Source organism: Chelonoidis abingdonii, chromosome 3 (assembly GCF_003597395.2).
Source record: "Chelonoidis abingdonii isolate Lonesome George chromosome 3, CheloAbing_2.0, whole genome shotgun sequence".
Classification (NCBI taxonomy): Eukaryota; Metazoa; Chordata; order Testudines; family Testudinidae; genus Chelonoidis; species Chelonoidis abingdonii.
In genome coordinates, this window is record NC_133771.1 from 217,166,807 (window position 1) to 217,182,015 (window position 15,209).

Genomic DNA, 15,209 nt, shown 5'->3' on the forward strand with positions numbered 1-15,209 from the left:
TCACCCATCTTATTATTTAGACTTCTAGCATTTGTGTACAAGCGCTTTAAAAACTTGTCCCTGTTTATTTGTCTGCCCTTTTCTGATGTGCCAGATTCTTTTTTATGTGACTGTTTATCATCTGATCCGGCCCTTACATTATCCTCTTCCGTCCTCTGTTCCTGATCCAGATAATAGAACTCAAGAGTTCCTGAGCCCTGGTACTAAATTCATTCCCCTAGTATATGCTTTGGCCCCAATCCTTAATTGCTTTATGGGCAATCTGCATTAGTGCAGAGGCAGAATGAATCTTAAAGTCAGCATATCTGGCCCTGGGACGGTCACCCTACAGGGATCTTTGGGTGACATAGACAGTGTTGCAACAGCTTTTAGGCCACCTTCTTTTCCAGCCACTGTCACTGATTTCAGTGGAACTATTCCTGAATGACACTGGTGTATGCAAGTGGAGAATCAGACCCAAAGAATGCACTCTGCTCTTAGAACACAGGACTTGCTTCTGCAGTTCCCAGCCATTAGAAATTTGTGCTGTAGGATATCACGATCCACCTAATCCCTGGATTTGATGGCACTCTCCACTTCCCGGAGCTGTTTAGCACTTTGCAGGATAGAACCCTACTAAACAGTCAAATGAAGAAGAGTTCCATTCAATTACATCACATAACGGCAGACAGCTAAAAAGTGATAATTTTAAGTGCTTATATACAATTGCTAGAAGTCTAAATAGTAAGATGTGTGAACTAGCATGCCTCATATTAAATGACAATATTGATAAAATAGGTATCACAGAAACTTGGTAGAATAAGAACAATCAATGGGACACAATAATACCAAGGTACAAGATCTATCAGGAGGACAAAATAGGTCATACTGGTGGGGGAGTGGCACTATATATGAAAGAAAGCGTACATTCAAATGAAGTAAAAATCTTAAATGAACCAAACTGTACCACAGAATCTCTATGGACAATAATTCCATGCTTGAATAATAAAAATATAGCAGTAAGGATTAGGACTGTTGATTAATCGCAGTTAACTCACGCGATTAGCTCAAAAAATTAATCATGATTAATCACAGCTTTAATCACACTGTTAAACAATAGAATACCAATTGAAATTTATTAACCATTTGGACATTTTACTACATTATCATACATATTGCATTCTGCGTTGTAATTGAAATCAAAGTGTATATTATTTTTATTACAAATATTTGCACTGTAAAAATTATAAACAAAAGTAATAGTATTTTTCAATTCACCTCAAACTGTAACACAATGCATGTACTGTAGTGCAATCTCTTTGTCCTGCAAGTGCAACCTACAAATGTAGATTTTTTTTGTTACATAACTACACTAAAAAATAAAACAACGTAAAACTTCAGAGCCTACAAGTCCAGTCAGTCCTACTTCTTGTTCAGCCAATTGCTACGACAAACAAGTTTGTTTACATTTACAGGAGATAATGCTGCCCTCTTCTTATTTACAATGTCACCAGAAAGTGAAAACAGGTATTTGCATGGACTTTGGAGCTGGCATTGCAAGGTATTTATGTGTCAGAAATTCTAAACATTCGTATGCCCCACAATTCCAGAGGACATGCTTCCATGCTGATGATGCGCATTAAAAAAAATAATGTGTTAATTAAATTTGCGACTGAACTCCTTGGGGAAGAGTCCCCTGCTCTGTTTTACCTGCTTTCTGCCATATATTTCATGTTATAGTAAGCTCAGATGATGACCCAGCACATGTTGTTCATTTTAAGAACACTTTCACTACAGATTTGACAAAACACAAAGAAGGTACCAATGTGAGATTTCTAAAGCTAGCTACAGCACTCAACTCAATGATTAGGAATCTGAAGTGCCTTCAAAAATCTGAGAGGGACAAGGTGTAGAGCATGCTTTCAGAAGTCTTAAAAGAGCAACACTCCAATGTGTAAACTACAGAAACCGAACCACCGAAAAAGAAAATCAACCTTTCTGCTGGTGGCATCTGACTCAGATGATGAAAATGAACATGCGTCAGACTGCACTGCTTTGGATTGTTATCGAGCAGAACCCATCATCAGCATGGACGCATGTCCCCTGGAATGGTGATTGAAGCATGAAGGGACATATGAATCTTTAGCACATCTGGCAAGGAAATATATTGCAAAACCCCCGTTCTCACTTTCAGGTGACATTGTAAACAAGAAACTTGCAGCATTATCTCCTGTAAATGTAAACAAACTTGTTTGTCTGAACGATTGGCTGAACAAGAAGTAGGACTGAGTGGACTTGCGGGCTCTAAAATTTTACATTGTTTTTTAATGCAGGGTTTTTTTGTACATAATTCTACATTTGTAAGTTCAACTTTCATGATAAAGAGACTGCACTACAGTACTTTTATTAAGTAAATTGAAAAATACTCTTGTTTTTTTACAGAGCAAATACTTGTAATCAAAAATAAATATAAAGTGAGCACTGTACACTTTGTATTCTGTGTTGTAATTGAAATCAACATATTTGAAAATGTAGAAAACATCCAAAAATATTTAAATAAATGGTATTCTATTATGGTTTAACAATGTGATTAATCACAATTAATTTTTTTAATCACTTGAAGTATGTCAGAAGCAGAAAGCCTGCTAAACAACCAGTGGGGCCACTGGACGATCAAGATGCTAAAGGAGCACTCAAGGACAATAAGGCCATTGCAGAGAAACTAAATGAATTCTTTGCAACAGTCTTCATGGCTGAGGATGTGAGGGAGATACCCAAACCTAAATCATCCTTTTTAAGTCATTTTTCTCATGGATCAGTAACTGGTTAAAAGACAGGAAACAAAGGATAGGAATAAATGGTCAGTTTTCAGAATGGAGAGAGGTAAATAGTGGTGTCCCCCAGGAGTCTGTACTGGGACCGGTCCTATTCAACGTATTCATAAATGATCTGGAAAAAGGGGTAAACGGTGACATGGCAAAATTTGCAGATGATACAAAACTACTTAAGATAGTTAAGTCCAAAGCAAACTGTGAAGAGATAAAAAGAGATCTCACAAAACTGGGTGACTGGGCAAGAAAATGACAGATGAAATTCAATGCTGATAAATGCAAAGCAATGCACACTGGAAAACATAATTCCAACTATACATATAAAATGCTGGGATCTAAATTAACTGTGACCACTCAAGAAAGATCTTGGAGTCATTGTGGATAGTTCTCTGAAAACATCCACCCAATGTGCAGCAGCAGTCAAAAACGCTAACAGAATGTTGGGAATCATTAGGAAAGAGATAGATAACAAGACAGAAAATATATTGCCTCTATATAAATCAATGGTACACCCACATCTTGAATAATGCGTGCAGATCTGGTCGCCTCATCTCAAATGAGATATATTGGAATTGGAACATGTACAGAAAAGGGCAACAAAAATTACTGGGATATGGAACAGCTTCTGTATGAGGAGAGATTAATAAGACTGGGACTTTTCAGCTTGGAAAAGAGATGACTAAAGGCGGATATGATAGAGGTCTATAAAATCATGCCTGGTGTGGAGAAAGTAAATAAGGAAGTGTTATTTACTCCTCATAACTAGGGATCACCAAATGAAATTAATATGCAGTAGGTTTAAAACAAACAAAAGGAAGTATTTCTTCACACAATGCAGTCAACCTGTGGAACTCTTTGAAAGAGGATGTTGTGAAGGCCAAGACAATAACAGGGTTCAAAAAGGAACTAGATAAGTTAATGGAGGATAGGTCTATCAATGGCTATTAGCTAGCATGGGCAGGGATGCAAAACCATGCTCTGAAATGTCCCTAGCCTCTGTTTGCCAGAAGCAAATAGAATGGGAAGGATCACTTGATGATTACTTGTTCTGTTCATTCCCTCTGAAGCACGTGGCATTGGCCACTGTCGAAAAAACAGGATACTGGGCTGGATGGACCACTGGTCTGATCCAGTATGGTCATTCTTATGTTATGTTCTTATGAGTTAGCCAAATTTTCTTACATAATGGTTCACCCCTCCCTTCCTGGAGCAAGTCAGAAACAAACAGATTAAAGGAAAATCTACTGCACAGTGTGGGATTGTGAGATGCTATCTGCATCAGGCAAAAATGAGGTAATGCTTCTTAGTCCTTCCTCATATTAAAGAGATAGCAATTCACCATTCCCCAAAACTCTGCAGTGGCCTCCTTTTTATTATTCAGTATGACTACCTTTTATAGATACACAAAAGTTTATTCTGTTTTCACTGGCATGCTCCTCAGCTTCAAGCTGCTTCCAGTCACAAGTCTGTAGGATGAAAAGTGCCCTCCCACAGTCTCCACTTCTTGGCATGATACAATAAGTGAATTGTCATCTCTTTGTTCCTAATGGGAAAAGCAGCCAGGCACTCCTCACAAAGTCTCCAAGTGCATGGTCAATGACTCTCCTTCTGAGCAGCATGGGAACAGAGGAGTGCATCTCAGAAAGCAAAGCCTAAGCGGGTGGCTAAGACAGCCTAAAGCTATGTTTGTGCCCTCCAAATTCTGGACCTGCACTCAACCTGTGGGGCTGCTCTAACTTAAAGAAGCTTCCCAGAGCCCTTTATAAGCTGCTTTTCTGGCCAGCACACAGAGCTGCACAGGAATACCTATGCTGTCCTATGGCATCCAAGGAACATCTCCACTCTGGGAGAATACCTGGCACAAGGCAGAGGGAGGGGTCCCTGGGTTCTGGCATCAGAATGGCATAAAGGGATGGAACATGGCCCAGAATCAAGGCCAATGTGTCTAGCAAAAACCAGTCAAGGTTTCCTTAACTACAGTTTGTCCTTGTGCTACAGTTGCTCATTGATCATATCAGAGAGATGATAATGCACCTGCACAACTGATCGTTAATAATTCCATGGCCCAAACTAATCTACTTCTTCAGCAATTTTATAGATGCTATAACTGCCTCATTATGATTACTGTTGAACAGCACTATAATTCTGCATTGCCATAAAATGTATTCAGTTGCAAGTCCTGTTTTTTCTACTGACCAGCTCACACACTTGAACCAGCCCTCTTTTAAAACAACACTAACAAATCCTGAAGTTAAGAAAGACTATAGGAAACTACAGGTGTTCAAATAAATGCAAGGAATCCCAATCATCCATACCTTGTAAAGAATATTCTGTAGACACAAAGGTCAGATTCCAGCACTCACAAACTTAAACAAGCAAACTTAAAGCTGCCTTGAGCGGGTTGCTGACGATTGCCCAAAGGTGGGGGAATCCTTAGCTGTCATAGAGACGGTGTAGCCCGCCCCTCTCCCTGCATGTAAGGTCATGCTAGCCATGAGAAGGGGTGTGGCTGAAGTTTACTGTGCTCCACCAATCCCCAGCTGATGTAACTGTCCCTAGGGTCACTATAACCTGGTATGGTTTTTAGAGCACCTTTGAAGCTACTCTAAACTACACTGGGACAGGGTTGGTGTACATAGGGAGCAGCAAATAGTTCTTTTGAGACTCCCCACTTCAGATGCACCCACCTGGATGTGCCTTGAGTGCAGCTGACAGTTCAGCCCACGGCTACATTTTGAATACACAGCTCAATATTGTTCGGCATATTTAGACACATTTACTACCGTTCTGAAAAATTACGTGTAAAATTCAAGGTTTGCCATCAGTGAAGAAGATTGCTTTTCTTCCCTGTCATTATTATCCACAGTACAACTATGCTGGAAAAACTGGAAAATAAAAGCTCTCTGTAACAGTGGATTACCATCATTAGTCTGATTCTAAAATGGGGAAAGTGAGGCACAGTGAGGCTAAGGAATAAAATCAATTTTCCCAGCTCCCAGCCTGACGCGGCTGATGTCATCACAATTTCACATGACAGAAGTGGGTAATCTGACAGCATCTCCACATTTTAATTGACTGAAAGCCTCCACTTCTAGTACTATTCATGTTAGAAGGAGTACTTAGAGTGCCCAAGTTTTGCATTCTTCCCGCAAGTCCCAGCTTTTTCTAAAGGGCAAAAAGGAAAACTGACAGATTTGAAAATAAGCTGGATAAAAGAGAAACGCTGAGCCTTTCAGTCCTGAAAGTGTCCACTCAGAGTATGGGCAGTTCTAGCTAAAAATGTAACAGAAATTTAGAGCCAGATTCTCATCTGGTATAAATTGGCAGAGTTCCTTTGACAGCAACGAGGCTGTCCATGTTTATACTAGCAAGGAGCTTGCCCTTAATATTCATGTTAAAATATGCTCATTCGTGGGTGTGTGAAAGCAGGGAACCTCTCGCCCATCCCCATGCAAGAGAGAGAAATAATCAACTGCCAGGACCCAGAGTGCAAAGGAAAAGAGGCATATAGTTCTGTCCAGAGCTCTGACAAGCCCCAGGCAGGGCCTCATTTCTGGACAGGGGCATGGCTCCACTTCCCGTGCAACAGAATGATTGATGGAAACATATGCCACACCTGTTAAATGTAGGATAATACATCCAGGTAACAGTGCTCCTGCAGTGTGTCCATTCCAATCCCCAACACTGCTCTGCCTCTAGAGGAGGCAGAAGATTTAATATAGATATAATAATATTTCAGTGCAACAGCTCTTTAACTAGCCAGTAAAACTGCCATATTGGTACACAAGACCCATTTTACAGCTATCTGAAAGAATGTGCCATACCTGTATGTGATTTTCACTTCAGTGCCAGGCTCATCTTTCTCCCAGATCAAAGCCACTCTGTCTGGAGATTGATGGACATGTTGGTCTAAACAGTTTACTATATGAAAAGAAATATTTAAGAAAGAATTTTATTTGTTTTGTATTAAAGTCATAGATGTTTGCAATATGGCTAACTTAGCTCCCTGGTCATACATGCATGGAAATGAATATGAGGTGAAATATCAGAAGTTAGCTAAATAGACATGCAGTCATCTACATTATTTGCAAAGTTTTTATTTAAGCTATTCACAGTGATGCACTGGATGTCATACCTCAATTTGATCAGTAAACAGCCAGATCCTTGGCTGGTTTAGATCACTGTAGCTACACTGATTTCAAAGGAGCTATGCCAACATAAACCTGCTGAGGTTCTGGCCTGCTGTGTATGCAAACAGAAGAACCACTGATGCCACTATTGTCCTTTTTGCCTCAGAGAGGAGTGTTTTATTGGACAGCATCTTCATGCTCTAACTGGCCAAAAGATTCCATTTCTGGTATAAGGTTCCTGTTTACACTGAATGTGAAAGGAAAGTCCCTGTTTTGTGGTGATGTGGTTCTTTAGCCAACCTTACTACTGATTTTCCATTAATTTTACCATATGGCTCACAAGGACTTACAATTCTCAGTGGCAGGGCTGTTAGGTGTACCTTAATAACCATCTGTACTTTTGGCGTATCTAAAAATTATGCAGCGGTTATTCAGCTCCACTGCTTTGGGTGTTTCACATGACATAGCCCTTTAATACACCCAGCCTGCCTTTGAAAAACAATCCAAATGTTTGCATGCCCTCTAGTTCAGCAACATAGGCTCAAAGAGTTGGACACTTTTCATATTTTCTGCTGCTATGCCCCAGACACACTCATAGAGAGCTGATTTTGTTTGTATAAAGACCAATGCTTAAAATTACTTCCAAACTTTTATAAATAGTATCTGATAAGTTGTATAGCAGTGGGAACTGGCTGGGTCCCTTCACTGTGCATTTCCTGACTTTTCAACATTTCAGAGTTTTTTAGATGGGTACAAATTTTTGTAGAGAAAGATAATATTTGGAGGGGGAGGGGAAATTAGCTAGAGACTATTAAAACACACTTTCAGTTGTAACTTTTTTTAACTAAATTATTTCCATAGAAATATACGTAGATCAGTTCCTATTACAAGGTCTGAGAGTACAATGTTATTTCTATTTTGTGTACTTTCATTACTTATTACTTCATCATTTTAAATCTCTAGCCATACAGCAGGAAAAATGGGTTAGGTTTTTCCAAGACATTAAAGGACATCCTATAATGAAGTAGATGCTATGCATATTAACCATTATATGATGCATTAGATATTAATAAGAAATCTAAACTAAAAGTTAATGATCTAATTACATGGTTTTAAATGCATTTAATTTACTGCAACAGGTCATTATTAAAAGCAACCATACATAAATAAATAGTTTTTGAAAACAGTAACTTTTAAAAACAATTGATGCAGAATACCTAGTAATGTTAATATCTGTGGGGTAAACAAATGGTTTTCTAATGTTACAACTCCAATGTAAATTAAGTGTTCTGGTGTCCCCACTTGTTTGTGGGAGAGCGAAAGATGTTTTTTTGCTTTTGTTTTAAAGAGATGAGCTGCAGTTCCTGGGCCTGATTCTGCTCTCCCATCAGGTTTATGTTCCGATGTTGTTCTGTATTTGCACTGCTGTAACAAAATTGGCCCCTATACATTTTATATACAGTAAGTGCAATTCCCAGTAAAGTCAGGAAATTTGTCCCACTGTATCTAAATTTCAAGAAAACACATCCCTTCCAACTCAGAAGTATCCACTGGGAGAGCTGGTTGTAAAAATGCATTAACACAAAAGTTAAACAAAGTAACATATGTCATCATAATATTGCACACTGTCCAAGGTGGTCAGTACTAAAGCTATAAGAAGTGCAGGCTGTGATTTTGGAAATCACAACTTTTAACACTCACCACAACTTTCAGCACTTGCCAAAACTTTTTATAATTGCCACAATTTGATTAGCATTGCGACCTCGTGTGACAGGCTGCAATACCATGCACTCGCAGGGTCACAATGCCACTGAAATTTAGCAAAGGGGCAGCCAAGCCCACTTGCTGTGCCATCTCCATGTATTGCCACCTGCAATCATCTCTGCTGGTGCTGGCCTCACACTTTGTCTAGGCACAGTTCTGAGCAGCAGCAGCCAGGGCCGGTACTACCATTTAGGCGGACTAGGCGGTTGCCTAGGGCGCCAGGATTTGGGGGCGCCAAAAAGCGGCGCCCTCCAATTTTTTTTTTAAGTGTTTGAGCGGCTGCTGCCCTGGGAGGGAGAGAGAGTCAGGGATTCCCCTGGGTCAGCGCGCCGCCGCCGGCAGCCCAGGGGTTCCCCTGAGTCAGCGGGCCACCGCCGGGCAGCCGGCAGCCCAGGGGTTCCCCTGGGTCAGTGTGCTGCCGGCAGCCCGGGGGTTCCACCGCGCAGTCACTGCTTCGCTTCTCCCGCCTCTCAGGCTTGTGGCACCAATCAGCTGTTTGGCACCACAAGCCTGGGAGGAGAATTAGAGCAGGACAGTATGCTCGAAGAGGACGCAGAGCAGAGGTGAGCTGGGGTTGGGAGGAACCGCAGGGCTCCCCAGGCCTGGGGGTAGGGAGCTGCAGCGTGGGGCGGGGAGCTGCCGCGGGGGGGTGGGGGGGCACCTCAGGGCAGAGGGGAGCTGCTGCAGGGCTGGGGAGCGCAAGGTGGAAGTTTCGCCTAGGATGCAAAACTTCCTTGCACCGGCCCTGGCAGCAGCTCCTGCGTGACTTCAAGAACTTTGTGTTCCACGGCTGCCTGGCCACACGTGGGGGAGGCCCAAATGAGTGTGGCTGGGTAAGGACTGGGGCTTGTGCATCCCACAGGGCTAGGACAAGGGAGCCTGGTGATGCTTGTCCCACACAAGGCCTCCATGGGTCTCTGGGGCTGGCTCAAGGGCTTGCCCTGCCCTGAAGATTGGAGGAATGGGGGGTGGGTTTCCAGCCCCTGTTGAAGGGTAAAGGACTCTGCTGCCAACCCCCGACACCTCTTTCCCGAGGGAACCCATCCCTCTCTCCTGAAGGCCCCCTCTGTTCTGAGGGAACCTCTGCACACACCTGCACCTCCCTGTCATGACAGAGGCACAGCCTTGCCACAAATGTAACAAACAGTGGACACAACTTTTGAACCAAAGAAATCTCAACTTATCTTCTTATGCTCTAACTTTCTTACGAACTTTCTCATTATATGCCAGGGATGCTATAAGATCAATGGTTCTCAACCTGGGGTCCGAGGCCTCTTGGGGGGCCAAAAACAGGTTTCAGGGGGGCCACCAAGCATGGCTAGCATCAAACTTGTTGGGCCCAGGGCAGAAAGTCAAAGCCCCACCACATGGGACTGCAGCTTGGGCCCCTGAGCCCTACCACCAGGGCCTGAAGCTGAAACCTGAGCTACTTAGCTTTGTGGGGCCCCCTGTGGTGTGGGGCCCCGGGCAATTGCTCTCCGTGCTACCCGCTAATGCCAGCCCTGGCTTTTATATGCAGGCACAGCTGGGCCATGGAGTTTTTATAGCACGTTGGGGGCGGGGGGCTCAGAAAGAAAAAGATTGAGAACCCCTGCTGTAGACATTCAATTCCCAGGTTCATTCCCTGCTCCAACATAGACTTCCTGTATGACCTTGGGCAAGTCACTTAACGTCTCTGTGCTTCAGTTTCCCATCTGAAAGATGGGGATGATAGTACTTCCCTCCCTCAAAGGCAGGTTGTGAGAACACATACATTAAAAGATTGTGAGGTGCTTTGAGATCTACTGAAGAAAAGCATTATATAAGAGCTAGGTATGATTATTATTATTTGCACACAGTTAAGCCTGCCGTGAAAAAGCACTCTGAGTCTATACTTGGCTCAGAGATCATTCACCATTTATTCAAATACAGAGAATTCTTTTTATAAACTCTTCTAGAAGTGAGCCAAAAATCTGCAAGCATGCAGAGGGGGAGGGGACAGGACCAGGAAGGAAGTGGAGGGACAGGGACCTGTGGGAATCGGTGCCCCCAAATCTATGCATTGTGCTCAGGTACTTTGCAGCACCCATTCACAGCTATGGAGCACGGCAGCACCAGAAGGTCAAGCTGACATTGACTCACCGCCCCAGCAACATTTTGACTCACAGATGGGGGTAATGGAGCACTCAGTGGGAGTTACTGCTGCCTCAGGGTATATCATCTACACAGCAGCTAGACACCAGCAGGTGGCCTGTGCCAGTTGACTCAGGCTCCAGGGGCTCAGGCTGAGGGGCTGTTGAACTGTAATGTAGATTTCCTAGCTTGGGCTGGAGCCCAGGCTCTAAGTCACTGCAGGGTGGGAGAGTCCCAGACCCTGGACTGCAGCCAGAGCTTGGAAGTCTTCACTGCAACCGAACAGCCCCGCAGCCTGTGCCTGAGGGATTTTCATTGCAGCGTTGACATACCTTCAGACTCCAGCTGACCAAAGCATGCTCTTGTGCTTTGCTGAATAGGAATGGACTGCTGAATTGGGGTCTACTAGCATTAATTGCTGACTGATTATTCACCCTACATTTTCCTCTTATTTCACCACACTGATTCTAGTATATATTTCAATGGACCACCCTGCACAATCTCTTCATTCTTTACTACAGGGAGAGGAAGAGAAAAAATGCTAACAACAAACAGGCAAGGAAATCCCCTGATATCCTTGGTTTGCTTCCAGCCTGGGCACTGTGACAGCAACATCCTGTTTCTTAAAAAAAAAGACAGCCTAAGAGCCAATCCTTACAAAATAATAGGGTAAGGAAGGGTGAACTTGGAGCCATTTTTAAAAAAACACTTAACTCTAGTTTAAGGTTTTTCTTAGATTACTATTATCGCTTGTATTTGCTTTTAACGCAGAAAACCAGATTGTTCAGAAAAGCAATACCTGCAGAATCCTGAATGGTTGGCATCCATGATTTTCTAATTTTTCTGGTGTATAAAAATCTTTTCACATTTTATATATCCGAGGGCATTTGAATGGCATCTTTTGTAAAAATCTGTGGAATAAAGCTATATGTCAAGGTCTTAAAGACCACCCTTCTCTAAGGCCAGCATCGTTTTGAAAACACGTCAGACTGCTCTATAACAGAAACTGTGAATGGTTCCCTCCAAATGACTACTGTTATTTCTAAGTCATCTGCCTATCACCTGACAGTTGGAATCACACCATAGTACATGTCTGAGAATAAATAAAAAGCCTAAAGCCTAGAGTGAATGAACATGCTCTGTGACCTTGCAGCAAAACATACAGAGCATGAAGTACAGACATCTAAAGAAATCATCACTTTCCTATGGCTAGATAGTGAAACTCTTACTCCACGAGTGGTACCACTGAAGTCAACGGAACTACTTGTGGAGTAAGGGCTACTGGTCATGCATAAGAGGGTCTATAGTTATTAAAATGTCAGGGTCTGCAGGACGATGCCAGGATAGCATTCTTCTCCCTTACATCGGCAGTTTTTGGCTTTCCACTCACTGGTACTCAGAACAGTCATGACAAAGGATTTTCTTTTAAAAATGTTAACAAAGATGGGTGAAGAGATCAGCAATCAGCATCTCATTTGAAACAGAAAACAGAGTGATGATGCCTACTTTCTTTATCACTTTTTCATTTTCCTCAATAATTTAACAATATTTTACATGAGTAATAGGATGCCCTGATGCGGATACTGCAGAGCCCTTTACATCACCAAAGTGCAGCCATCTACGAACTAGCGTAGAGCATGCTGCACAACAATGGGCAGAAGAGCAACTATGGTCAAGAATACCATGGCAATAAGCATTGGCCTGCTAAACCCAGGGTTGTGAGTTCAATCCTTGAAGGGGCCACCCAGGAATCTGGGGCAAAAATCTGCCTGGGGATTGGTCCTGCTTTGAGCAGGGGGTTGGACTAGATGACCTCCTGAGGTCCCTTCCAATCCTGATAGTCTATGATAAACAATATAGTATCCCTTAATGTCACTGTACCTGTAAAATGTACAGTGAATCTGTATGCACCCATCCAACAACCTCTCTCTAATAATTATCTGAAAAGGACTCCAGTATCTTTTTAAGAACGGTTTTCCTTAATTAGAAAATAACATATATAACATCTGAAGTTTTATTTCTAAAGGTGTGTGACCAGCTGGTAAAACATTACGTCAATAATGCCTGTGCAAGAGAGGGCAGAGATAAAGTCACTGAGGCAGCCTTAATTTCACCACTTCTTGATTCTGAGTATTAACCTTCGTAGTCTTACAGTGTTTTCTTAACTGAATTTCATAGTCTTTAGAGGAATAAAGATTAAAAAAAAACATTCCAAGATGTGCAACTATTTGCTCAGCAGCATTATAATGCTCTGTTCAATAAGTGCAAGCATGATCCCTGCACATCTATGTTAAGGACCACTGTAAGTGGTCCTTCAGAGACCCTGCACAGAAGGCTGTGACAGGTCAAACCAGGGCAGCGCTAAAAGAGAAGAAAAGATATCTGTTTTTTCATGGTTCAAATGACCCAGTTCTACATACTGTTGGTATAGAGTGGCTGCAAAGGAACTTGCTGACATAAATAAAATGTCTGTGATAATACTTTTAAATGAAATGGACAAACATTTTCATCTGTAAGTCTCAAAAGCAATGTGCATAGATGCAATCTTATATTACAGATGAGGCTACTGCAGCAAAGATTTTTACAAATTCACAAACCAAATTAGTGTCAGATTAAGGACTTGAAACAGGTATTTTGGCTATAGACACCAAGCGCTATCCCAACACCACACAAACTTTCTGTCTCTAATTTTTTTAATTTGTCAGATATGCCTAATAAATGAGTACTTTTTCATGAAAACCCCCAACGCATTTTGCAAAGCTAAACACAAATTAGAAGCCCAGGTTGGCAGATGGATTGACCAAGGCACCAAAAAAATTAAGTGATTTACCCAAGTTCACACCTACATTTTATAAAGTGAAACTTACTTTATTCACTGTGCACTTTAAGAGAGACATGTATTAACTATGCAGCTAAGTTTGACGCCCACACATGTGCTGCAGAGCCAGCCTGCACTATGAAAACTGGTCCAATGTGCCAAAAATAAAACAAAAGATGGCGTCTGCAGCAGCAGTAGGAAAAGTGCCACTTACTTAACGACCATTACCTATTCCTGCAGCATCTGTTTTCTGTGCAGGTCTCTCATCCAAACACTAGCAATTTCACACCTGTTTAGCTCAAATTACACCCCAGGTGAGAGAACATCCCAAATAGCAAGGCTATTATAAACAATATCATTTCTGAGACATATAAAAGTAGGTTAAAAACAGACACTTGAAGCATCCCAGCCTGTCTCCCTCCTCACTAAGAGCAGGGGAAGTTTCCAGCATATGTTTATGTGGCATGGGCTGGGCTTGGTGAGACAACGCCTCCTTCTTCACGAATCAGTTCACCAGCATGAGCCCATCCCACATGCTGCTTGTGAATGGAGAAGTTGAGGAAACAGAAGAAGCAGACACAGGCAAAATAATTAAAAGCAAGCACCAACAGAGAGAGTTGGTGGCAGACTTCTCAATAGGCTGGAGGTCATGCCGACTGGGAGTTAGAAAAAGGATATGTGGGTACAGGGAAGCTAGAAGACTGGAGGGTATAGGATTTGGGTGGATGGCCAGGAGGTTATAGGGACTTGGGAAAGATAGAGGTTCAAGGGTTTGGATTTCAAGGGATAATAGAGAGGGACCAGAGACTGAAAGTGCCTAGAGATGATCTGTGGGATTGATGCAGGGTTGAGATGGTGGGAGACTGATGAGACAAAGTGGATGTGGAACTGGGGGGACTGGTACGATGGGAGTGTAGGGAACAGCGGAGTGATGGGTGTTAGGAATTATATAGTGGATTATATTGAGCTGGGATGGTTGGGGACAGCAATGATGGGAATGGGAGATAACATTGGTGCGCAGGTGATGGAGGGATTATGAAGGGTTATGACCAAGGATTATATGATGTTTGAGAGATAAGGGATGCAGGGGAGTTGGGATGGGCTATGGGGAGTGACAAGGATTTGGAGGTGAAAAGGGATTAGGGAGAAAATGATTGGGGATGATGAAGGACTGGGGGAGAGAGTAGGGGACACCCAGGGGAGATGTCCAGTAGGGAATGTCTGGGGGTGGGTGAGGGTCTGAGGATGCTGGGAGTGGAGGTTGGCAGGGGACGGATGAGAGATTGGGATTCTAGGGGTCCAGTTGGGGATGTGCGGGAGCAAGGTAGAAGGCTGAAGGTTGGCTGGGGATCCAGGAGTGGAGGTTTGAGGGTCTGGAGGTGAAGCCCAGAGATCCAGGGTGGAGGCTGGGGGTCCCCCTGGGAGAGGACAAGAGGTCCCAGGCTCCAGTTGTGGGTTTGGGGAGGCTGGGGGTGCCCGGGGGTCCAGCAGTCTGAAATGCAAATCGGGGGGGGGGGAGAATCCCAAGACTGGGGCTCCAGGGGGAGGTTGGGGGGCCAGGATCCCAAGGCTGGG

At 42.9% G+C, this 15,209-nt stretch overlaps 1 protein-coding gene across 4 annotated transcripts in view; it reads right to left on the minus strand.

The window, feature by feature from the left end:
- Window positions 1-15,128, minus strand: part of ACSS1 (acyl-CoA synthetase short chain family member 1) — a 79,483-nt gene extending 64,355 nt beyond the window's left edge. For 2 of the 4 annotated variants that reach the window (XR_012655651.1, XM_032770545.2), the window contains exons 1-3: window positions 13,684-15,128; window positions 11,363-11,438; window positions 6,635-6,731 (exon numbers count right to left, since the gene is read on the minus strand). Coding sequence is in view for 1 of the 4 variants with exons in the window: in XM_032770545.2 (XP_032626436.1) it covers window positions 6,635-6,731; window positions 11,363-11,438; window positions 13,684-13,713 (203 nt within the window). In the remaining 3 variants the exon portion in view is untranslated. The remainder of the gene's footprint in view (window positions 1-6,634; window positions 6,732-11,362; window positions 11,439-13,683) is intronic. The other 2 variants (XM_075064544.1, XM_032770546.2) reach the window with 2 other exon arrangements.
- Between the last annotated feature and the right edge of the window lie 81 nt (window positions 15,129-15,209).